This window comes from Lissotriton vulgaris, chromosome 2_1, assembly GCF_964263255.1.
Source record: "Lissotriton vulgaris chromosome 2_1, aLisVul1.2, whole genome shotgun sequence".
NCBI classification, from domain to species: Eukaryota; Metazoa; Chordata; class Amphibia; order Caudata; family Salamandridae; genus Lissotriton; species Lissotriton vulgaris.
Window position 1 is genome coordinate 348,525,668 of NC_141687.1, and position 26,102 is coordinate 348,551,769.

Here is a 26,102-nt window from a genome sequence, read left to right on the forward strand (position 1 = left end):
CCAAGAGTGGGTAGAGTGGTTACCTGCTGCACAAAACAGCTTTTAATACAGCACATTCCTTGCTCTATCCACAAAGTAGACCATGAAAGGACAGGAATAGTTCTAGGGTTGGACACCAGTACGCCCTCATCCTGAACATCCCACGCCGCAACCACATTACCAGCCACCTGAGAGACCTTCACTGGCTACCTATTATCAAAAGAATCGCCTTCAAGCTTCTCATGCACGCCGACAACAACGCCGGACCTGCATACCTGAACCACAGTCTCTCCGTCTACACTCCCACCAGACATCTCCGCTCTGCCGACTGGGATACGCAAGACTATGGCTGGGGGAAGATCCTTCTCCTACCTCGATGTGAAGACCTGGAACTCCCCGCCTTTGCACCTCAAACAATCACCATCGCTGCCGCAAATCAGGAGGGAGCTCAAGACATTGCTCTTCCACTGAACTGCAGATCCACCCCCCCACTCAGCACAGTAAGACCCTCACAGTTGAGTAGTTGCGCTTTACAAGATTACTGATAGGTTGATTGAAGGGTGCTCTTTCAGAGACTCCCAAATTTAAGTGACAACTGTGCTTAATTTGACTGTTTTTTTCAAAATGTCTTGGGGGAAGAAACCCTGAGGACCTGCACCTAATTTTGTGTTTTTTAAATAAGCACTCTTGGGGGCTTCTAGAATTGAGCAGATTACTGTAAGTAGTGTCTACAGAAAAACACGTAAAACTCTAAACGGGGCATCATGACAGACACAGTTCTGTAGATGGAGCCTCTAGAACTGGGCAATGCTCAAGATGTGGTTTCCAGAACTTGTAACATTCCAGCATCATCACAAGCAACGTGTACAGTGGTACTCAAACTCATTTTTTCGGTGGTTGAATCTGTTCCTGTGAACACTAACATGTAAGTTGCTCTGCCCATGCAACTTTTACATTCTTTGAAGTCAGCCATAAGGTTAACACAGAAATCTCGCTCCTTTTTTGGTGTTCGTCCCATCACCGGGTGGTCTGTAGGAAGACCATATTCAAATTCTTTTCATTTGTGTTTCGTTATCATGCAATGAGAAAACGAATAATAGTGTCTCAAAACATGTTTGGTACTGCAGCAGGCCTACATGACACTCTACTGCAAGAAAACTACAAACTAGTTGGCCTATACCTGGTGGAAGATGTTACCTAGCCATAACTTCTTATTTCACACAACAATGCATCCTGGATCTTGTAGTTTTACTTTTCTCACTATAAATGCATGTGCATGAGCACCAGATCACAAAGTGACACATGCTAAAAAGCCAGGATTGGCCACACATCTCACAACTGAGAAAAATACCAGGCATATTTGAAGATCGCACATTTAATTGGTGAGGAGGTAGCTGTCTTGGTGCTACTGTCAGATAACTGATTATTATTGTCACCCAACTCAACCGTACTCACTCCATCAACCCCAGTGCTGAAACAGGTGGCTGGAGTGGATACATTAGTCCACTGAGCCACAAGACCTGACATAGGCCAACATCAAGGCTCTGGCACTCTAGCAATTTGGTCAAGAGCACATATAGCACAGAGGTTAACCTGGACCCTGTTCTCTCCAATTCTTAGCCCAACATAGCTGGTGTTATGTACTGATGACACCTTTAGCCAGTCCAAGGCTGCTTTTAAACAACAGAGGTTTGCATCAATGACCTTTAAAACCACACATGGGGAAAGTAAACCTATACGTCCTAAAGGCTTTTCTTGGTCCCCATGACATGGAGCTTTTGGACCAAGTGAAATGGCTCTTTCTTCCAGGCCCTGCCCCTCCAATAAGCAGAGCCCTGCAAGCTGCACCCATCCTTACCTGTAGAGGCAGCTGCAGGCCCAGAGGGCTTAGGACCTTGCTGGCCCAGGCTCCAGCTGTAATCACTAGGCTCTTGGCTCGGTACACCTGCGATGCAGTGTTCACAATCACTTCTGTGCCCGGTGTGATGCCAGTCACCCTTTCCCCATCACGAATAATTCCTCCCAGCTGCCGGAAGCGATCCTGCCAATGAGAGAAGCAAGTAGATCCGGTTAGTGAGTCTGGCCTGCCGGATCACCAAAACAGAAAGCTCAACGCCAGGTAGAAGCTCAGCCAGTTTTTTATTTGCTTGCTAGCACTTTTAGAACTTCAGTCATGAAAGGGCAATTAAAACTACAAGTACCAGAATGCAAGAAAATACTGGCTTGGCTGACTTTCATCTTTGAATGGATGGATGAAAGAATGAATGAATGTATTTATTTATAAATCACTATTTATAAAGCGCAAACAGCTGCCCCAATAGGGCGTCCCAGTGCTAAAACAATAAGTAAAGTAAACTGTCTATTCTGAACGGCTGAAAAGAAGTAAATAACCAACTCTTTAAACATTTTCTAGACTGAATTTGTTGTTGATGATATGCAAGTATAAGGCAAGCTCATTCCGTTCTTCTGCTGCTACAAAAGAGAAGGATCTAGCTCCCAATTTTTTTTATCTCAAACTTGACACCATCAAAAGTATGGGCTTATTATATTGGAGATCTCTGCTCGATTGTGATGTTGAAAACTTCTTCCTAAAGATCTGATCTCTGTGTCATGAGATATTCTGTACCAGGACAAAGGTCTTAAACTGAATACACTTCTGCACTGGCGACCAATGCAAATGTTTAAGAGGTTGAAAAATAGAAGCCTGACGAGGACTAATCATGCAGCAGCATTGTGCACCACGTGCAGCCTGATAATCACGGCTTTGGGCAAACGTAAATGAAGATTTTCTGTAGGCCTGGGCAAAGCACTACGCTCGCGTAGTTTGCACTACTACGCACTACGCAAACTGCACGTAGCACAGTGTTAACACGCGTAGCGAAGTACAGCAGTCATTTTTTGCTTGCTCGCGGTCCTCAACGTCAAGTTGGCAACCGTGAGCAAGCAAAATGATATCCCAGCAAGACTTTTTCCTCGTTCGCGATCCACAACTTCAAGTTGCGGCTGGCGAGCGTGGAAAATAAACCTCCCGGTAAGGTCAGGTTTCTCATTGCGAGTGGTCGCGTATGCTCGCGACCGCTCGCGATGAGAAACTACCAGTCCACGTTGAGGAAGCTGCCGCTCGAGTAAAAATCTACTCGAGCGGCAGAAAACTACAGCTCGCACTGTGCAAGATGCCGTTTTCAATGATTGCACAGTGCCGGATGCTTGACCGCACTGTGCAATCATTGAAAACGGCATCTTGCACAGTGCGAACATGCTACTACGCAGTTCGCGTAGTGCTACGCGTAGCTCGCGTAGTGCGAAGTGCACTTTGCGTAGTTTCGCGAAGCGCTATTTTGCAAACTACGCCCAGCCCAAGTTGTTTGAGTATTTGATTCCTGAAGTAATTAGTGCATGCACCACTGTTTTCCAGGCCACCAATAGAAGTTCCACAAATTTCTTCAAGGTGCAAAGTAAAGAGAAACACATTTCTGCGGTACCGAGAATTTGCTGAAGGAAAGAGAGCTTGTCAAATCTTATTCTCAGATTTCTAACTACCAAAGCTGGAGGGGAAGGGATCGGAACGCCCTTGGGCCACCAGTCACTAAAATTGAACATTTTGGTCTTCAGAAGACAAGAATATCAGTTGCGTCTGAGTTAGACTTTAAGTAACTCTGCTGTATCCAATCAATAGCGATGGATAAACACATTTTGAAGGAAAATTCTGAGACAGCAAAGGAATAGGGCTCGAAAAATCATAAAAATATTACTAGACTTGCAGGTCTAGTAAAATGAAAAGGCGCACACAAAATAGGAGTCTAGAGGGAAAGACAAAACTAGGACGCCCTCCACTCAGTAAGTCATCAAACAACACAAGTCCTAGTTCTCGAGGCAATACTTGTCTATTGATCTGTAAACATCACTGGTTAAGCATTAATCACCCCAGGAAATCTCTTAATATAGAGATTATCAAGATGTCTCAGTCTATTGCCCTTATAAAAAAAAGCAACCTAGCTCTGATCTACACATTTAGAACAACTCAGGACCAACAATCACCTTGGAAGACGACATTTAACATACAAGTTACCGTGCAACCAGGACAATAAACTTTTCTTTGTTGCAAACAGTAAACACATAAACATAAAAAAGGAGAATGTGAATACTACCTATCGATTCACACCCTACTTACAGCCGACATGTTTCATTGCCTTGGTTTTTATCAGGCAATTTCCTCAGGGCAACTCAATTAAATGCCACTACCAAAGACACTGTGCTTTGAGTGCCTTCGAGAACCAGTTCGAGTGCTGAGAAGACGCCGAACGACTATTCTCCACCGTAACAGAACTGAAGGGAGATAGGATCACGCTCACCTATGGGGGCTGCTTTCCTGTTTTAATGTTCCTCTTGGGTGGTATGAGAGGCAAGGCTACTTGAAGGCACTCAAAGCACAGTGTCAATAGACAAGTATTGCCTCGAGAACTAGGACTTGTGTTGTTTGATGACTAGTAAAATGAAAAGTCTACTTGAACTATCTGTAATGTATTTGACCTCTTCCTCTGAAAACAGACCAAATGTGAAAAGATAAGATTTAAAGGCATCCTCATTGCTCATTCACTTTGTAAGCAATAAAAATGCCTTTAAATCTTGTTAACTAGTCACATTTGCTCCGCTTTCAGAGGCAGAGGTCAGGAGTCAGTCTGTTTTCATACTCGCCAGAAAGGGTGACTATGCCCGAAAAATAGCTCATCCTGATTAAATCTGGCTACTGGGCGCGTGGATTTTTCGAGCCCCATGGATAAAATCATCTGCATGAGGTGGCGTAAGACACTACTTTAATCCTGAATGTCTTTATGAATCTTGTCAATGGAGCCATGTAAAGATTGAATAGAGTAGGGCTCAAGGATCACCCCTGAAAAACAACAAAATGGAGCCTTTAACGCCTTGACGAAAAACGGGACATTTTTGCTGTTTAAAGTCTATCACACAGAAAAGATTGAAACCATGTTAATGCTTGACTGCAGATATCCATCTATGAATGTTTTTTCAAAAGATTCTGGTCTTTGGTGGAAAAGGTAACATTTAAACACAAATCAGCATTTTAAAAATAAAGCAGCCTTTTGGTTTGGCTTTGCCTGGCTGTTCGAGCAGTAGCAGCACCCCCCTCCCCCCCCCCCCAAGCGCCTTGAGACCCTCCGGGTAAGTAGTGCGCTCTATAAATGTCTTGATTGATTGATTGATTGGTTTAGATCATATCATGTTCTTCTTTTGGGTTACATTACATAAAGAAGGTGTTCCACTGTGACAGTATTGGGACGTCAGCAACTCATCTAGTTTCTTTTGTACTTTTGTTATTTTCTTTGCATTTTTGTAGATTTATTTTTCTCAATACAATGCAGGACTGCAAGCACGAGAAAGTGGCAAAGAACCCAGAACTGGATATTTACATTTGCATAATATGCAACAATGTGAGAGCTTTGAAATATGCAGCTAAGGTTCCCTAAAAACTCCATGCCACCGTCACAATGTTTCCAGCCCTGGGAATTCTATTTGCAAATTATTGTTTTCAGGTGTGTTAGATCAATGGTTAAATTGAAGTAAGCCGAAACTACAACTCCCAGAATCCACTAATTTGATCAATAAAAGCGCAGTCTGGGGATTAACTGCCCCAATAGCATAGAGTCATTTGGTAATGGTAGCACAGCAGCTCCTAACTCGAACAATCTTGATGTGACATTATCTATATATAACGAATTGACAAGTTTACCTTTCCGAAATATTAGCATCCTGTGACATTACAGGGGATGAATTACATAAGGCTGTCACTGGAGTAAATTTGCACCAGAGTAAGGTTCATAGTTACAAAATATAGACATTTATTTTTGCTGCTGCAAAACTGCACTGACTGCCAAACAGCGTAAGTTACAATATGCAACATATTTCAAGGAGCACGTAGTGCACAAAGCGAGCTGTGTTAACCAAAGAAACAGGTACCGCATGTGCGAAATGAATGGAAAACGGACACATCTTTAACATTTTTGATTTGGGGTAGCGATTGACATTACAAGTTATTATGCCCAGAATGGGGAATAAAGTGCAGAGTCGAGTATACCAGGTCCTTTTCCGCATGTCATTTTCCCTTCTGGTCGAGATGAGTCCTTTTCTGCTGGTTTTTACCACTTGCTTTGAGCGGCTGGTAAATGGCCAGGGCATGCAATGAAGGTAGAGGACACGGCAAGGCTATGGATGCATATGGTATTTCTATAACCCAAACGTAGCCAAACATCAGCGGAGCGCTGTACATGGTCAAAGACAAGCGTGAAGTCAACGAGTAAATGGGGAGGATGCTGGGTTTCGAACGGTTAATGCATTGTGATGTAGTGTTCTTTAAAGAGGCGAGTCTTCAACTGTTTCCCCAACGGGAGCAGTATTCGGAGGGTCCTGATGGATTCAGGAGTGTTTTTCCTGAGCCTGGGTCCATAGATGGAAAAGCCCACTGTCTTGTTTTTTACATTTCTGGGCCTTCAGCCTTAGGGTGTCCTAGAGATGTGAGCACTGAGAACCACCAGAGACGATGAGATTGTTTGTAAAATAATGGAGGTGCTGGTTGCGATGGTGGAGGGAAGCGCTGCCTGAGCCCTCCGTGGCGCTGTAGAGGCCAGTCTGGGTCTCTGCCCACAGCCCCTGCTCACAGTCTCGCCAGGCGTGAACCTGTATCCAATGAAAGCAGCCTGGTGTTTCCAGGCCTGAGTTTACTAGGCCTAGTATCTGAAGGTCAGGTACTCCCAGACTGGGAAACACCAGGCCACTTGCAGTAGCCTGGATACCACCTCGGGCTTCTCATAAGGAGGCCCAAGTGCGGTTTATGGAGGGAACAGCTTATGGAGAAGTATATATTTACAACCATTATTTTTATTTTTAAATTTTCTGTTCTAGGAGTTCAGTGGGTGTGATTTAATTGAAAAAATGTTTTGGTCAACGTGTGAGTGTATATTTTTATGCTCCTTACATATTTAGTTGATAGATTCTTGGTGGTGAAGATCAGATTGTGTTCTTTCTAGTTAGTCAGTAGAGAAAGGCGATGGTATGTCTTGTGCAAGGCAGACACAGAACCAGTCCACTTGTAATCGGGGGGACATAGATATCGCAATAGTGGGGTCAATCATGCATATGGTTTCTAGCATTGGGCTCTATCTGCCATTTAGGAGCTGCTAGCTGGCCCCAGGACATCAGGCGGACTTCGTATTGAAGTACCCCTGACGAGGCTCCGAAGCGCATTAGCGATGGCCAGCACAATACACAGTGGGCTGTGGATGCTTGAAAGAATGTTGGATAGCAGTGAGGCTTATATGGGAATTGTTTTGGTGCTGTATGTGACAATCTAAGTGGTGCTCTCATCCAGTCTTCTGCTGCTTTACTTACTGTGCAGTTGAGCTGCTAAGTAAAGTGAGGGACAGAAGCCTTAAGCTTTGTACCACTGGTGTGTCTGGTTGGAAGGGTGTGGGATTTGAATGTTGCCTGTGTGGGAAGTGTTTCAGTGGTGTGCTTGTTGAGTATCAGGCTAGGTGGACTATGTTTGTGTTTTCTACGGCACGTATTGTTCCGAGAAATCCAATGACCATCCCGTAGGAGACTGGAAGCATTTATTCCTTGGCTGAAATTCAACATTTTGCTTTTCCCACTACAAATAGATGCCTGCACACCACAGTGTGCAAAGTGCTGCTGGTTAAAAAGTCAGGTCTGGATGCATGGCAACACGTCATGGCATCAGTCACATAATTTGTTGCTGTGCTGTCCAGCTGCCTAGTTGAGGCTATGGCATAGCATCCAGACCCCAGTATTATCTGCTGTGTTACTACTAGGGATACCTGAAAGTGTGGAGATCTTGCAGGTGGAGGAGCCTCACAACATATCTGCGGGCAGGTAAAGATAAATTGCGAGAGGACCTGTGAGCGAAGAACCCACAGCTATTGCTGCAAGGTGGGGGGTAACCGGGACCTGCAGTGGTGAATGGAACCCGGAAGGACATTGCCGGGGACACAGTCCAACTGGATAGACTGGTGTACTGCAGGAGTACCAGCTGTAGACCGTTGGATTGCTTCCACCCCATACTCAGAGAGTGCAGAGCCCCTTGTTAAGTGGCGATTTTTACTAAAGTCATGGCAAAAAGATAGCATGGGGTAATAATTTCCCGAATTTGTGCGGGTCAGACTGGCATAATTAGTGCAGAGTGCAGGTGTCTTGGTCTAGTACAGGAGAAGGGATGCATTCTTACTCACATTAGACACTAAAAAAGCATTTGACTGGGTAGGGTGGGACCTCCTAGCAGATACACTCACAGTGTTCAGCCCTGGGACATGAGTCACAAGGTTGCTTTTGGCCATGCAGTCAAGACATTGAGCAAAGAGGGGGATGAATGGATCGTTGTCCGGTGGAGTGACCATATGGAGAAGGACCTGTCAGGCCTTGCCCCTTTCGCCCTCGCTTTTTACGCTGACCCACGAACCCTTGTCTTAGCTCACAGAATTTGATGACATTCTAGTGGTGGTGGCAATGGTTCCCGGGTGAGCTCTGATAAGGGACATGGAGTGCTACGCGGCAGTTTCCAATTAATAGGACTAAATAATAGAGACTGATGTTGCCTTGTCAATACCATTTTTTTTGCAAGGGCTATGATCTCATACCCCTTTAGTACTAAAGCTCGAAGACTGTCAGGAAGCTGTGAGGTAGCTCGCTCCCTTAAAGAAACTACAGCAGACACTTACTTCCACCACTTATCCTATTTACTACGACCTCAATGTACAGACTGCACCAATGGAACACAGAACCAGACGAAAAACAATGGGAGGAAACAATTTTTACCAATTTCACCAGACATGAGAAAGCATGACGTTTTTGTACATAATTCGATATAGGTGGCTTTACACTCCGGCCAAGCTTTGCATCATTGATCGAGTGTATGCAGATTGCTGATGGACGGGGTGTCAGGAGACAGGCTGTCAGGCAAATACTCTGGGTTTGCCCACTTTTGACTAGCTTCTGGTCAGATGTGCTGGAGGGTATTAAGTAGGTCACAGGAAGTGATCTGGTGTGAACTGATTCTACTGGGGAGCCCTCAGAGGGTACTTATCCATCACATGCCCCAGTGGGAAAGACCATCACCCACCTGCTACTATCAGCCATATAGGTATTACCTTACAACTAGACAAAATCCTGACACCGGCAGCGCATTTATGGCTACAGATAGTCTGGCTCCTGTTGCTATATGAGGGGCTGCCTAATGGTGCCTGGGATAATTTTGCTATTCCTCTTTTCATAGCACCACTTCTACTCATTCTATTAACACAGTATGGTCCACTGTGTTAAAAGAGGCTGGCAAGTCCAATACAAAGCAGGCCTGCAGCCGACCTCTATCTCTTGCCTCTTGCCTCCATATCTTGCCCTGATGGCCAGCAAAGAAGACCCAGTCCAATGAAAACCATTTAAAGCACATCGAGTAAATCATGCTCTCTGACATGATGGTGGATCTGTCAGCAAACGGTGGCTTTCATTACCCTTCTTGCTATTGGCAAGTTCAAAGGGGCCACCATGTTGGAGATATAGAGCTTTACATAGAGTCCTTTGGCTGTGGAGGCAGTGTTGCAGCCACACCCAGCATGCCCCTTATAGACACTGAATGGGATGGGAATTTCCACTTAAAGTGCTTCCTTGCACACAGTGGGAGAACTTTTGGCAATGCTGCTGAATGCTGCCTGACCAACCATGTCATCAAAGGATGGTGGATGGGGTTGGAAGCTGTTGTTTGTTTTCCAAACAAACTCCCAAAGGTTGGGTTTGGTTTTGGAAAACAAACAGTAGATGTCCTAGATAAACCAAAATTGTATTGCCAGAACCTGGACTCGCTGCTGTTTCCTTCCAGCCTTTGACCACCATGCTGAACTCGATAGTCCTAGGCAGGGATAGTATCAGAGGGACTATCCTTAAAGGAGACGCCCTGGATGTCATGCTCCCTGGTGGACCCTACTTAATCATCAGCACAGGAAGAGCAGTCTCAAGTCCCAAGTTTTAGTTTATTTGATTCAGTTCTCTTGCGTGAACAACACATTTTTAGCAATAAAATTACAATTTTGGTTTTAAAATTATCTATCTAATACAATTTTAAAAATGATTTTAAAAAGTTTATTCACTTTGATACACACAAATTCATTGGGTGGAGCATTGCAGAGGATAATCAAATTCTGAACAGAATTTATATTACATTTGATTTTGATCGGTGTTATGTATCTATTCCTGGCAGCCACAATAATCGGATTTGGACAGGCAAAGAGAACATGTTCCAGATCTTGCACCCCACATTTGCATAAGTCACAGAGGTTAGACCCTCCTCCTTTTGGCAACCATTTGATTGTGTATGATTTCAGGGGTAGTATTCCAAATCGTAGTAGAATAATACTTCGCCGGACTCCATGATTTAGATTAAAAAAAAATATAATGTTGTGTTTTTTTGAAGACAATTGTATCCGCGTACTGTTTGTACTTTGAGAGGGCAGAGCAATATTGCTTATCGAGGGTCATGCTAAACCTGGGGGTAAGATGCTTCAGGCATAGTTTTAGTTGGGCTGGTGACCAAGATTTTAGCATATCCAAAGTGATAGATGATAATTTGAAAGCTCTGCATAAGGTTTTAAAAAACACACATACTTTGGAAAGTCTGGGTCAAGTGTTTCAGTTTTTAACAGAACTCGTAAAGTTCCTTGATCAGCATGGACCAGGTTATATGCCCATCTAATTATATTTGTGATCCCTCTGGAAAAAGAGCTAACTAATGATAGTTCGAGCCGGAGAGCTTGAACCGGCACAGCTTGCGGCATCCTTGTTAGTTTCCGTAGGATTTTCCCTTCTTTGATATCAATTTGTTTCCATTCGTTGATTGGAATATGTTCTATTGCATATGATAGAACAGCTGGAATTTTAGAGCTATAGGCCTGTAACAAAGAAGAGAAGTGTCTCTGGCCGGTAGAGGTATATAATCTTTGGAGGGCTCCTAGGTGGACATCTGCTTTTCGACCCATTTTTTGCAAGTGAGGCAGGTTGTGCAGGGACTGGGTAAAAATTCTCCCGAGATATATATATTCTTTTACGATTTCCAATGGTTTTCCCCCTAGTGTCCAGTTATATTTGACATGATTCTTCTTTCCTGTGAATGGTACTATTTTTGTTTTGGTGACGTTTGGAATTAAATGATTTTCTCCAGTATATTTAGTGAGTGCAACAGATTTCTTTGGAGCCCAAATGGGGTCCGGTCTAGAATCACTACGTCGTCTGCGTACATCAAACAGTGGATTTTAAAATGTACAATCTTAGGTGGAAAATTCTTTACCTGATTAAGGTTTTCCGGGAGGTCGCTCAGATATAAGGAAAACAGCAAGGGAGCTAACAGGCATCCTTGACGCAGACCATTTAAAGTTAGTATTGGACTTGTAAGGCCCTTCTCTCTCCCCATTTGGACTTGGCACCATGTCCCAGAGTGCAGTGAGATTATTAGGTGAAGAAGATTTTGAGGGATTCCCATTTGCTGCAGTCTTTTCCAAAGTTTGTCTCGGTCAACCCTATCAAATGTAGTCGTAAAATCTACGAAGGCTGCATACACTGCCTGCGACTTTCTGATCATGTATTTTTCTAGTAGTGTTTGGAGTACTGCGATGATAGTTCGAGCCGGAGAGCTTGAACCGGCACAGCTTGCGGCATCCTTGTTAGTTTCCGTAGGATTTTCCCTTCTTTGATATCAATTTGTTTCCATTCGTTGATTGGAATATGTTCTATTGCATATGATAGAACAGCTGGAATTTTAGAGCTATAGGCCTGTAACAAAGAAGAGAAGTGTCTCTGGCCGGTAGAGGTATATAATCTTTGGAGGGCTCCTAGGTGGACATCTGCTTTTCGACCCATTTTTTGCAAGTGAGGCAGGTTGTGCAGGGACTGGGTAAAAATTCTCCCGAGATATATATATTCTTTTACGATTTCCAATGGTTTTCCCCCTAGTGTCCAGTTATATTTGACATGATTCTTCTTTCCTGTGAATGGTACTATTTTTGTTTTGGTGACGTTTGGAATTAAATGATTTTCTCCAGTATATTTAGTGAGTGCAACAGATTTCTTTGGAGCCCAAATGGGGTCCGGTCTAGAATCACTACGTCGTCTGCGTACATCAAACAGTGGATTTTAAAATGTACAATCTTAGGTGGAAAATTCTTTACCTGATTAAGGTTTTCCGGGAGGTCGCTCAGATATAAGGAAAACAGCAAGGGAGCTAACAGGCATCCTTGACGCAGACCATTTAAAGTTAGTATTGGACTTGTAAGGCCCTTCTCTCTCCCCATTTGGACTTGGCACCATGTCCCAGAGTGCAGTGAGATTATTAGGTGAAGAAGATTTTGAGGGATTCCCATTTGCTGCAGTCTTTTCCAAAGTTTGTCTCGGTCAACCCTATCAAATGTAGTCGTAAAATCTACGAAGGCTGCATACACTGCCTGCGACTTTCTGATCATGTATTTTTCTAGTAGTGTTTGGAGTACTGCGATGTTATCTGTCACCGAATGTTTGGATCTAAACCCAGCTTGGTTCAGTGGAATGAAGCCGGTAGAGAAGGCCCACTCTTTTAGGTGGTCTAGAACAGCAGCGGCAAAAATCTTCCCGGATGCGTCCAGAAGAGCGATCTGGCGGTAATTGCTTGGGAGCAGCCTGGAGCCTTTCTTGTGTATTGGAATAACAATGCTTCCATTCCAGGACTTTGGGGTTTTTCCTGTTCTATATTTATATTTAAAGAGGCGTGCTAAAAGCTGACTCCATTCCTTTGGGTTGTTTTTTAGGACCGTTATTGGAATTTGGGAAAGGAAGAGCAGTCAATACCTGTCCCAGTCAGGCTGAAGCCTGCCTTACAGACTCTCTCTGCTTGCTCTGAGAAGGTCTGGAATGATGCAAAACGCTCAAACTATTAATTTAGTTCTCCATAAACGAACTGAAATGACTGCTACGTGGTTTATTCGGGTATTAACTTTCGGCTTGATAGTGCAAACGCATCACACCTGGAACAGGCACTTTCAGCCAGATTTGTACACAAGAACTTCTGAGGATTCGACATCAGGCAGTCCAGTTGATTCGGAAGCCTGTGTAACTTACATTGGCCTGCACTTTCTAAGCAGCTTTGTTACTGCGACAGGCCTATCACAGGAGAGGTTCCACGTTTTTCCAAGAACTGATTCCTGGGTGCATCTGTCGCAGGTCACTTCGCTCTAATAATCTGCACTTACTCTTCACACATCGGATAACCAAAGGGACGCTTTCAAAACGTATTTAGAAGTGCTGGCTTCTTTTCACTAACTCTGATCTTTCAATTTATTAGCGCGATGAAGACTATGAATGTGTTGTGAACCTCACCCCACCTCCACATTAAAATGACTTTTTTTAACAACTTAAACGTGTGTGTGGTCGATGTTGACCCAAGGAGACTTTTGCAAATTTGGAGCAATATTCCGGCACTTAACCTGGACAGCTTTGAGTGCCTTGTCTGCGTAGAGCACACCGGCGCTGTCATCACTGAAGACTGCTTCCCCTGGCTGCAGGAGGACCCCAGGAAACCTCCTCTGGAACTCTTCCCTTGTGTAATGCTGATGAGGGTGCTGGTTCCGGCTCAGGGTCTTCCAGGTGCTTTGAAACTCGGAGTTCTGCTCGTCAGCGATCACCAGCAGGCCCGTCTGTCTGCAAGGCACAATAGGAGACAACAGATGTCTACAGCGGTTAAGGTTCAGAGGCTGCTCAAGTAAAGACGTACCGATGCCACACTGTTCTGCTGCTTATTTGTGTACATGCAATAAACCGAGGCCCTGGGATTTCTTTGGATCTAGGTGACAAAATATACTGGGGACTGCTTGCGTCTTATCTTATCAAATAATTTGCAGTACCCGGTGCCATGCGTCGGTACAATGGAAAGGCAGGGTTCCTCTCCGTCACTAACAAGCCAAGCACATCCACACCTCTTAGGCAGGGAGCGTCTTTCCCCAACAAACCACCCACTGCACCAGAGCTCTGTGCATTGAGGGAGCTTCCATATCACTAGCAAACTATTGCTAACACATGGACCAAATCTGATGTTCCTTCACACCGTAGAACCAGGGGACTCCTCCTGTATCGGTGTTGCACAAGGCGGAACCGGAGAGCTTCTACTATATCCAGCATTCCATCGCCAGAGTTGAGGCTGCGTCTGCACGCCGCAGAACCAGGGAACTTCTACTATACACACCATTCCAACGCCTGCTGCGTCAGCCCGCCGCAGAACCAGGAAGCTTCTACTATACCCACCATTCCAATGCCAGATTTGAGGCTGCGTCTGCACACCGCAGAACCAGGGAACTTCTACTATACACACCATTCCAACGCCTGCTGCGTCGGCCCGCCGCAGAACCAGGAAGCTTCTACTATACCCACCATTCCAATGCCAGATTTGAGGCTGCGTCTGCACGCCGCAGAACCAGGAAACTTCTACTATACACACCATTCCAACGCCTGCTGCGTCGGCCCGCCGCAGAACCAGGAAGCTTCTACTATACCGACCATTCCAATGCCAGAGTTGAGGCTGTGTCTGCACACCGCAGAACCAGGGAACTTCTACTATACACACCATTCCAACCCCAGAGGTGAGGCTGCGTCTGCACGTCGCAAAACCAGGGAGCTTCTACTATACACACCATTCCAACGCCGGCTGCGTTGGCCTGCCGCAGAACCGCAGAACCAGGGAACTTCTACTATACACACAATTCCATCGCCAGAGTTGAGGCTGCGTCTGCACGCCGCAGAACCAGGGAACTTCTACTATACACACCATTCCAACGCCTGCTGCGTCGCCCCGCCGCAGAACCAGGAAGCTTCTACTATACCCACCATTCCAATGCCAGAGTTGAGGCTGTGTCTGCACACCGCAGAACCAGGGAACTTCTACTATACACACCATTCCAACCCCAGAGGTGAGGCTGCGTCTGCACGCCGCAAAACCAGGAAGCTTCTACTATACACACCATACCAACGCCGGCCGCAGAACCAGGGAACTTCTACTATACACACCATTCCATCGCCAGAGTTGAGACTGCGTCTGCACGCCGCAGAACCAGGGAACTTCTACTATACACACCATTCCAACTCCAGAGGTGAGGCTGCGTCTGCACGCCGCAGAACCAGGAAGCTTCTACTATATCCACCATTCCATCGCCAGAGTTGAGGCTGCGTCTGCACGCCGCAGAACCAGGGAACTTCTACTATACACACCATTCCAACGCCTGCTGCGTCGGCCCGCCGCAGAAATAGGAAGCTTCTACTATACCCACCATTCCAATGCCAGAGTTGAGGCTGCGTCTGCACGCCGCAGAGTCAGGGAGCTTCCACTATGCACACCATTCCAACCCCAGAGGTGAGGCTGCGTCTGCACGCCGCAAAACCAGGGAGCTTCTACTATACACACCATTCCAACGCCGGCTGCGTTGGCCCGCCGCAGAACCAGAGAACTTCTACTATACACACCATTCCATCGCCAGAGTTGAGGCTGTGTCTGCACGCCGCAGAACCAGGGAACTTCTAATATACACACCATTCCAACCCCAGAGGTGAGGCTGCGTCTGCACGCCGCAAAACCAGGGAGCTTCTACTATACACACCATTCCAACGCCGGCCGCAGAACCTCGGAACTTCTACTATACACACCATTCCATCGCCAGAGTTGAGGCTGCGTCTGCACGCCGCAGAACCAGGGAACTTCTACTATACACACCATTCCAACCCCAGAGGTGAGGCTGCGTCTGCACGCCGCAGAACCAGGAAGCTTCTACTATATCCACCATTCCAATGCAAGAGTTGAGGCTGCGTCTGCACGCCGCAGAGTCAGGGAGCTTCTACTATACACACCATTCCAATGCCGGCTGCGTTGGCCCGCCGCAGAACCAGGGAACTTCTACTATACACACCATTCCATCGCCAGAGTTGAGGCTGTGTCTGCACGCCGCAGAACCAGGGAACTTCTACTATACACACCATTCCAACGCCGGCTGCGTCGGCCCGCCGCAGAACCAGGAAGCTTCTACTATAACCACCATTCCAATGCCAGAGTTGAGGCTGCGTCTGCACGCCGCAGAGTCATGGAGTTTCCACTATACACACCATTCCAACCCCAGAGGTGAGGCTGCGTCTGCACGCTGCAGAACCAGGGAGCTTCTATTATAAACACCATTCCATTGCCGGCTGCGTTGGCCCACCGCAGAACCAGGGAACTTCTACTATACACACCATTCCAACCCCAGAGGTGAGGCTGCGTCTGCACGCCGCAGAGTCAGGGAGCTTCCACTATACACACCATTCCAACGCCGGCTGCGTTGGCCCGCCGCAGAGCCAGGGAACTTCTGCTATACACACCATTCCATCGCCAGAGTTGAGGCTGCGTCTGCACGCCGCAGAACTAGGGAACTTTTACTATACACATCATTCCAATGCCGGCTGCGTCGGCCCGCCGCAGAACCAGGAAGCTTCTACTATACCACCATTCCAATGCAAGAGTTGAGGCTGCATCTGCACGCCGCAGAGTCAGGGAGCTTCCACTAGGCACACCATTCCAACCCCAGAGGTGAGGCTGCGTCTGCAAGCCGCAAAACCAGGGAGCTTCTACTATACACACCATTCCAACGCCGGCTGCGTTGGCCCTGCTCAGAACCAGGGAACTTCTACTATACACACCATTCCATCGCCAGAGTTGAGGCTGTGTCTGCACGCCGCAGAACCAGGGAACTTCTACTATACACACGATTCCAACGCCGGCTGCGTCGGCCCGCCGCAGAACCAGGAAGCTTCTACTATACCCACCATTCCAATGCCAGAGTTGAGGCTGCGTCTGCACGCCGCAGATTCAGGCAGCTTCCACTATACACACCATTCCAACCCCAGAAGTGAGTCTGCGTCTGCACGCCGCAGAGTCAGGGAGTTTCCACTATACACACCATTCCAACCCCAGAGGTGAGGCTGCGTCTGCACGCTGCAGAACCAGGGAGCTTCTACTATACAAACAATTCCAACGCCGGCTACGTTGGCCCGTCGCAGAACCAGGGAACTTCTACTATACACACCATTCCAACCCCAGAGGTGAGGCTGCGTCTGCACGCCGCAGAGTCAGGGAGCTTCCACTATACACACCATTCCAACGCTGGCTGCGTTGGCCCGCCGCAGAACCAGGGAACTTCTACTATACACACCATTTCAACCCCAGAGGTGAGGCTGCGTCTGCACGCCGCAGAACCAGGGAGCTTCCACTATACACACCATTCCAACGCCGGCTGCGTTGGCCCGCCGCAGAACAAGGGAACTTCTACTATACACACCATTCCAACCCCAGAGGTGAGGCTGCGTCTGCACGCCGCAGAACCAGGGAGCTTCTACTATACACACCATTCCAACGTCGGCTGCGTTGGCCCGCCGCAGAACCAGGGAACTTCTACTATACACACCATTCCAACCCCAGAGGTGAGGCTACGTCTTCACGCCGCAGAACCAGGGAGCTTCTACTATACACACCATTCCAACGCCAGCTGCGGTGGCCCGCCGCAGAACCAGGAAGCTTCCACAATACCCACCATTCCAACCCCAGAGGTGAGGCTGCATCTGCAAGCTGCAGTCAGGGAGCTTCCACTATACACACCATTCCAGCACCAGGGGTGAGGCTGCGTTGGCCCGCCGCAGAACCAAGGAACTTCCACTATACACACCATTTCAACACAAGGGGTGAGGCTGTATCGGCACGTCGCAAAACCAGGGAGCTTCCACTATACACACCATTCTAATGCTAGGAGGAAGGCTGCGTGGGCTCCCCATAGAACCAGGGAGCTTCCACTATACATACCATTCATTCCAAAGCCAGAGGTGAGGCTGAGTGAGCACGCTACAGAATTGTGAAGCTTCCACTTTACACACATTCCAACTTCAGAGGTGAGGCTGCGTCTGCACGCCACAGAACCAGGAACCTTCCACCATACACACATTCCATTCCAGAGGTGAGGTTGGTTTGGTATGCCACAGAACTAGGGGGCTTCCACTATACACACCATCTCAACGCCAGAGGTGAGGCTGCGGGTATATGCACCAGGACCAGGGTGCTTCCACTATACACACCATTCCATCGCCAGAGTTGAGTCTGCGTCTGCACGCCGCAGAACCAGGGAACTTCTACTTTACACACCATTCCATCGCCAGAGTTGAGGCTGCGTCTGCACCCCGCAGAACCAGGGAACTCCGACTGTACACACCATTTACAGGCCAGAGGTGAGGCTGTGTCGGCACCCCGCAGAACCAGGGAACTCCGACTGTACACACCATTTACAGGCCAGAGGTGAGGCTGTGTCGGCATGCTGCAGAAGCAAGGAGCTTCCACTATAAACACAATTCCAGTGCCAGAGGTAAGGCTGTGTCTGCACACTTTGGAGAAATTTCTCTTACAGACAACTCATATGTTTACTTAGTACCCAGATATATTTAGCCTGGATTGACATATATATGAGCTCTGCCCCGACCGTCATAGGTTCAAATGTAAACTTACAAATGCAAACATTTTCATCTTGTCCAACCCTCTTCACAAAACCAGGGCAATAGTAAAATCCTTTTCTTGGGTTACGGAAAGGTTATCTAAGAATATACTGTAATATACCTGCTGCATATTTTCACTTGTACTAATTCTACTCTTCTCTGAGTCTGCATGAACTTTGATGTATTTTAAATGATTTACATGTGTGCTTTGGTACCATTGCTGCCCACATTATTCAAGAGATTACCACTGTGATGTCACGGTAAGCATGTTGCATGAGATTACCACCATTCTGTTAAGCATGTTGTCAGAGATTATCACCACTGTGCCAGGCCAGCATTTTGGTAGGGATTATTACAATTGGGCTAGGACCTGTATTTTATTCGAAATTGCCACCATGTGCCAGGACCTGCATGTTGTCTGGAATTATCGCCATTGTGCCAGGGCCAGCATGTTGCCAGAAGGGGCAGCTCCTTCATGTGAGTGGAGGAGCGTTGCCCCCCTTGCTTTCACGCAGTGCAAGAAGCAGTAACATAAAATGAGATACCATTTTATGTTACAGCTTCTCGTACTTCTAGAAGGCAGAAGTTTTTGGTTGGGGGCGGGTGGTCCTGCAACAGGGCAGGGGAGGAGTGGCTAGCCCACTGTTGTGGGAGCGGACTGTTTGGGTGACCCTCTGGGTCCTACCAAACCAATCAAGTTATTTCTTTTTAAATATAATGAAAATTAAATCAACATCCCGCACCCCCGTGCATCCCCAATCCCCCCATAAGACCCCTTCTGCCCCCTCACCCACGAGTCATGACTACCACGACTGGTTGGCATAAGTTACCACCACTGTGCCAAGACCAGCATTTGACTAAGAAATACCACCATTGTTACAGGGCCAGCGTGTTTCCAGAGATACTTCCGAAAAGCTATTGCCCACATGTCAGAAATGATCACTATTGTGCCAGGGCCAGCATGTTACCAGGAATTTCTGCCCCTCTGCCAGGGATATCATGTTTCTAGAGATTCCCATCATTGTGCCAGAACCTCCATTTTGCCAAGAAATTGCACCGTGTCAGGGTCAGCCTTTGAGCAGGTGTAATTGTCATTTCCCCAGGATCAGTGTGTTATCAGGAAATTCCACCAAGATGGTATGGGGAAGTTGGCGACGAGGCAAGTGGCATGATGCAGAGGACAAGAAGAGCTAGAGATTAAAACCATCAAAGGTGGAATACATCTGAAAGAAATGGATCTTATGAGGGTTTTGAGTGGGTATTAGGGATGTTGGCAGCAGTGGTAGGTGGCTGGATTGGTCCAGGGGGCTTAGACCAATCAGTAAAAGGGAATATCAGTAATAAAGAGGAGTAAAGCAAAAGAAAAGAGATAGCGAGAATATTAGACACCATAAAAAATGTTTGACCTATTCAGTAGAAATAAATGTTATTGGTGGGGAATGTTATGCAAATTAAGTAATACATGTGTGACCAGGTGGGTATTATGCCTGCCGGGTGGCTGAAGAATTAAAAATATCAAATCGAAATAAAGCAATGTAGCAGCCGAGGGCTACAGATTAGTTGCCATGGTACCTGTAATTAATAAGCGCTTAATATCTGTAGAAAGTTCTGGTCAGTTGTTCCTGTCTCTGGGAAAATAAAAAGACAATGAGGAGATGAAAGTGGAATAATTGAAACTTTATAGCAGTGGCGGCTCCTCCGCTAAGGCGGAGGAGCATCGCCCCACTCCTCAAAAGGAAAAATAAAATGATAATAAAGTATTGTTATTATCGTTTTATCTTCCCTATTGCAGTCAGTGGTGAGGCTGGCCAGAGCAGGGGAGGAATGGTGTGCAATCCCTAAGTGTGCATGAACTGTTTGGCCGGCGCTCCTGGGCTTACCAAACAGTTCATGCGCACTTTGCATTTTCCTACCAGGCTGCATCACACAGGCTTCCTTTTCCAGTCTGAGCGCCGATCCAGGGCGCTCAGACCAATCACAATGCTGCATTGCAGCGTTGTGATTTGCTCAGGGCAGCCTGTCTGCCCGGGTGCTTCCTGCTGCAACGGGACGGGACAGGAAAGGAAGATGAAGAGGACGAGGGCGGAGGAGCGACGACGGCAGCCAGGTGTTAAAGGTGAGTTCTTTTTTTAATTACATGCCTCTCCCCTCCCCGCTTTACCACCCCCATCCGGTACCAGCCTCTACTGCTTTGTAGCACAGCATGTTTCTCTGATAAGTAAGCTTAGCCAGGGCAAAGTAGTCGTGCCAAGTTTTATTGAGAAACTCTTGGTAGAATCAGATGGGGTTTGAGGTCAAATGTGATCCTTAGCATATAAAGCAAGAGTTTCTCCGTGGGAACATGAGGTCCTCTGAAGGAGGTGAAGTGCTAATTTAAATGCCCATGAGAAGCAATTACGCTAAAGTACATAGTTTTCGGTAATTTTGTATCAAAATAGTGACACAAAATTACCCTGGTGTGATAAATTCGAGCTTTACAAAATATGGTGAAAAAAACCTACTCTGGCGTAATTAACATTTTTCCCAGGCCTAATTAAAATCAGTCTTTTTAAGGGGAGACGATATCCGTGTATCCACAATACTGGGCAGAAGGGAGCAAGCTAACACATACGGTGGCCATATTGGAGGGATCACTGTGTTCTTGATAGGGTCAAAGCACATCAAATTAAGTATGTTACTTGGTCATGCCATTTGTGTTACAGAGAAGGGAGATTGGGAGTGTCAGACAGTGGCGTAGCTATGGTGGGCTGGTCTGCCCAGGCGTCACTGTCACTTTTGGGGGGGGGGGGGGGGGGGGGGTCAGCAAGCGCCAGGTAGGATTTCCTTTTCTTCTTTTATCCTACCGCATTGTCCTCTGTCGCCCCCCTCTGCCCCTCCCCCGCTCGTCGTCTGTCGCCAGGAACCCACTCGTCGGCAAACTAAGGGATCGCCCCGGGTGGCAAAAGCTCTATCTTGCTATGCCACTGGTGTCAGAGTAATAATTTTTAGTGTAAACTTGGAAGAGCTAATATCAGATTGGAGACCACCAGGCGGGGTAATGGTGGAGAAGAAGCATGTTACCAGGGATTATCAGCATTGTAGCAGGACAAGCTTGTTGCAAGAAATTACCACCAATGTGACATGGTCAGCATTTTACAGACGGGGCTGTGAGCAAATCATTCACTCCTCCCCCGCACAAATAGACATTCAAACACACTGACACGCACTTGCTTAGACCCAAACATACACAAACACATACAAACAGGCACTTACACACAGATAGACATGCACAGGCAGACAAACACATATGTGCACACACATACAGAGAGGCAGGGCTCGAGCCGAGAGTAGACACAGGTGGATGCCTTCTACCCTCTATTTTGAGAGTGTAGTCACAGTCTACCCTGATGCAAAACTAGCCACTTTCAGGCGAGTGCCTTATTCCTTTCCGGAATACAGAGAAATATGCTGAAGTCGTCCAAGTGTCATTTTCTGACCAGTAGCGGGTGAACCCTATGTGAAGTGGTAGGGCGGCAAGGGAGAGGGTAGGCATGAATACATTAAAAAAAGTTGAGACTTACTTGGTGCTGCGTCTTTCTCCTCTCCCGATCCCCAACTGGCGCACATTGCGCAAGCTCCCAGATGCCTGCTTGAGAGCAGCGCAGGGAGTTGCCTGCTTTGCCGCTCAGACCAACATGCCTGAGGGCCTGTGGCTTTTCTCTGCCCGGCTGTACAACACAGCCAGGTGGAGAAATGCTAAATGCGCATGGTATTTTGGCCAGCCTAGAACAGCCGGCCAAACCATCATGCGCACTTAGTAGTGCCCACACCCCTTCACCAGAAGCTCAGGAGAAAGGCCCGGCCCACAACTCGGCTGCCCAGCAGAGGCAACGTGAAAATTGATAATAAGATCTTTTATTATAATTTTCCCTGTTGCCTCTGCTGGGTAGCAGCAGTGTGGCAGCGCTCCTCTGCCATCGCATAGGAGCCTCCCCTGCTTCTGACACCAGGACACTTTCAGCCGCACCTGCATGTTGTCAGCTTTTGTTCCAAGCAACGATGTGCAGGCGGGGAAGGGGCTTATCAGATTCCAGCTTCGCTCATAACAAACGCCGGAGTTAAGGGGCCATTAGGACTCTTTTTGTTGGAGTATCCTGGCTGGGAGCTATCGGGAGCTCACACCTAGATGCAATGGAGGGGAGACAAAGGTTCACATCTTATCACTTAACAGGTACTTAAGAGAGAAATGATTTTGACTTTGTTCAGTCCTTGTATGTAAGAGATATCCATACTCTGTAAGAATGTCAGATGTATTGGTCACCCCAGTATTCACACAAATAACTAATGAAATACCACTATTTTGTTTTATTTGTTTTATAGTGCTTTAGCAATACTCATCCCAATACAGGGTGTCAGAGCGCTTTACATCACACGTACAGATTATACATTGACCATAAATCATATGTGTGTACATCAATATAAAGAATGTGGTACATAAAAAAGTGAGGGTTACAGGGTGTAGGAGTCACATGTCCTTCATAGCTCACTGTGCTGTATTAGGACTACAGTTTATGAACTGTAAGAAACAAAATGATCACTTACCAATTTACATAAAATAAAAATCTGCCATCTGCGAGTTACATAATGTGCTTTGCAGGAAACATATTAACCCTGTATGCTACTTTGATTAAGAACTAGCACTAGGCAAAACACGGATCCCGCCAGCAAATACATTATCCTCCAGAGTTATCTTACTATTATTATTATTCCCTGAAATTTAGTTGGCACATAAATATCACTGCAGCAGGTGCCTTAACCCCATAAGATATTTAGAAAAATCGACATTGCAACAAATTAAGAAGAACAGATTTACTACCACATTTCTCCTTGTTGCCAATTTCGTTGTCAGGGTTTAAAAAAAATAACTGTACAAGTTGAGACCCGGATTTTGTGTCGGGGTTGGGTCAATATTTTGGAGCAACCCTAATGTAAAATCTAATTTGTTAAATATTGTAATGCGCTCAAATGCACTAATGATAGACCTGCTAAACATATGTGAGGTTGTTACAATTCCTGTAAATCTGTTTTATATTTCCCTTTTAATTATCTATTGCCCTTTTAATTGCACGGTGTACTTTTAATTATGGCACATGCTTGACAGTTGTTATTACATCACATGGAATGGGAGTTCTGGGCATTCTTGCCTGAACTCCTGCTGTTGCAGTACTGTGCTCATCTTATTAAACTGGATTTGTGTTTTTACCTGGATTTTAAGTCTTCTTTTCTTGGAAATGTACATTGGCGACGAGGGACATTGTACCTGCTACTTCTTGGAACACAGAGGCGGTACTATTTATTTTGGGATTTGACTTTGGAATCTACATTTTTTTTCTCTTTTTGGAACTGAAGTTCGTACATTTTATGTGAATAATTGGTCTATATTATTCACCACCGTGCTATTCTCAACTTTCTGCGTTGTTCCTGAAACGTACAGCTCCATTTTGAACAAATTGAAGCTTTTACAGACTTTTGCATCATTTAAAACTGCTGTTACCTGCTCGAGGTCAGCGTCTGCATCGGTAGGGTAAGACGCGCTGTTTCCTGCTTCGAGCAAGCGTTACCATAGATACAGACCTTCTTGCTGGAACACTGCGCTTGCATCTTCACGACTTCACGCAACTTAGAGAAAGACGCTTACATCATTACGCTGCGTGTGTATGTCATCACGCTGAGGACGTCATCGCGTTTGGCAGCCATTTTGGTTTTTTTAAGTGCATTTCCATGGATACACACCACAACATAATTGTGCTTACTTCATTGAGCTGCGTATCGCCAATATGCATGGCAGCGCATTCATTTTCTATTATTTTGCACATCGCCGATGCGCATGTCAACACATTGAATTCCAAGGAGAATTATTCAGTTTTGTGCACATCTCTGATGCACACAGCTTTCATCCAATTTAAAACAAAAAAGAGGTATTTGGAATTAGTTTTTTTCACCATTTGTGCACATTGCTGATGCGCACAGCTCTTGTAGAATTTGAGAATTTCGCTTTATTATACAAAGTTTAATCATAGTGATTAGTGTGTTGACAATTTTCAATATATCATTCATTGTTTCCTTATTTACTGGTTAGGTTATGTATTTCCTACTGTTTGTACATGACTACAAACTAATGTCTACAATTTCCTAGTTTTAATGCCTATTTTATTAGTTTTTTTATGTATTTTACCACATAATTCTACTTGGATTTACCTTGTGTTACATTCAACATACCTTCATCTTTAGTTTGTCACCATGCAATTTGATCCACCTACAAAACGTTTACAATCTAAAAGTGAACTTTCAATTCCATGGTCTAGATGGAAGTAGGGATTTTTAACATACATGAAGGCAATTGATGGTGAGAGAATGGGTAATGAGGAAAAAAAGTATTTTATTGCATTGTTTAGGATCAGAGGGTCAAGCTGTTTTTAGAACTTTACCTGTTGCACCTGGCGAACTCAGTACATTTGAAGAGGCTCTTATGCGTATGGAAACTAATTTTAGACCCATGACTAGCATAGCACTTAACAGGTATACGTGTTATACTAGGGCCCAAAGGGAAGCTGAAACATTTGATGATTTTTTGACCGCCCTTAGGAGCTTTGTGGTTTCTTTGCAATTTTGGCAATCTAGCTGATGAAATGATTAGAGCCCAGATTATTGTAAATGTAAGAAGCAAGAAAACCCAAGAGCAATTATGGATTTTAGGAAAACCTAATCTACATGAAACAATTGCCACTGCAAAAGCTTTTGAACAATCTGATAGGTGGAGGAAAACCATTAAAGATGTTGATACCAAAGGTGACAGTAATAATTACGTTAATGAGGTTTGCGTTGTTAAACAGACTTCTTTCGCCAAGACGCCTCACCAGGGTATTAGAGATATCAGGAATATTGTTTGTTTTAGATGTGGAAGTACTAACCACGTAGCGTCATTTAAGTTTTGTCCTGCCATAGGAAAAGAATGTATCAAATGTGGAAGAATAGGACATTTTGCTAAGGCGTATAAGGATGATCGTAGAAGAACTATCATACATAACAAGCATTTACAATGCAATAGGTCTCGCATTATTAAAGTTTGAGGAATTGACATTGTAAATGACAATGCCTTTTATTCATTTGTTTTTAAAACCCGCAATCGGTGCATAAACACGCACTTTGAACATATAGTCCTTGCTTACGATGAGCAAGGCTGGCAGTAAAAGAGACTGCCAGCCTTGCTTCTCATAAGCTTGGACTATAACTACAAAGTGCTTGCTTACGCACCAATGTAAATGAATAAAAGGCATTGTCATTTACAATGCCAATAGCTCAAACTTTAATAATGCGAGACCTATTGCATTGTAAATGCTTGTTTTGAAAGGGGGCATAATCCACATTTTAATACCATGGGGGATTGTGCCTGGTGAATCTTCCAGAAAAGAACGTTAAGGGCAACACAATGTGATTTTACACATTACATTTGTCAAGTAAATTGTAGAGCTACAGGAAACACACTTCCAAATCAG

General features: G+C 45.7%; 1 protein-coding gene across 2 annotated transcripts in view; it reads right to left on the bottom strand.

Moving 5' to 3' along the window:
• Positions 1-26,102, bottom strand: part of PIPOX (pipecolic acid and sarcosine oxidase) — a 326,531-nt gene that overhangs the window by 129,017 nt on the left and 171,412 nt on the right. For both annotated transcript variants that reach the window (XR_015308376.1, XM_086955131.1), the window contains exons 3-4: positions 13,503-13,716; positions 1,838-2,020 (exon numbers count right to left, since the gene is read on the bottom strand). Coding sequence is in view for 1 of the 2 variants with exons in the window: in XM_086955131.1 (XP_086811257.1) it covers positions 1,838-2,020; positions 13,503-13,716 (397 nt within the window). In the remaining variant the exon portion in view is untranslated. The remainder of the gene's footprint in view (positions 1-1,837; positions 2,021-13,502; positions 13,717-26,102) is intronic.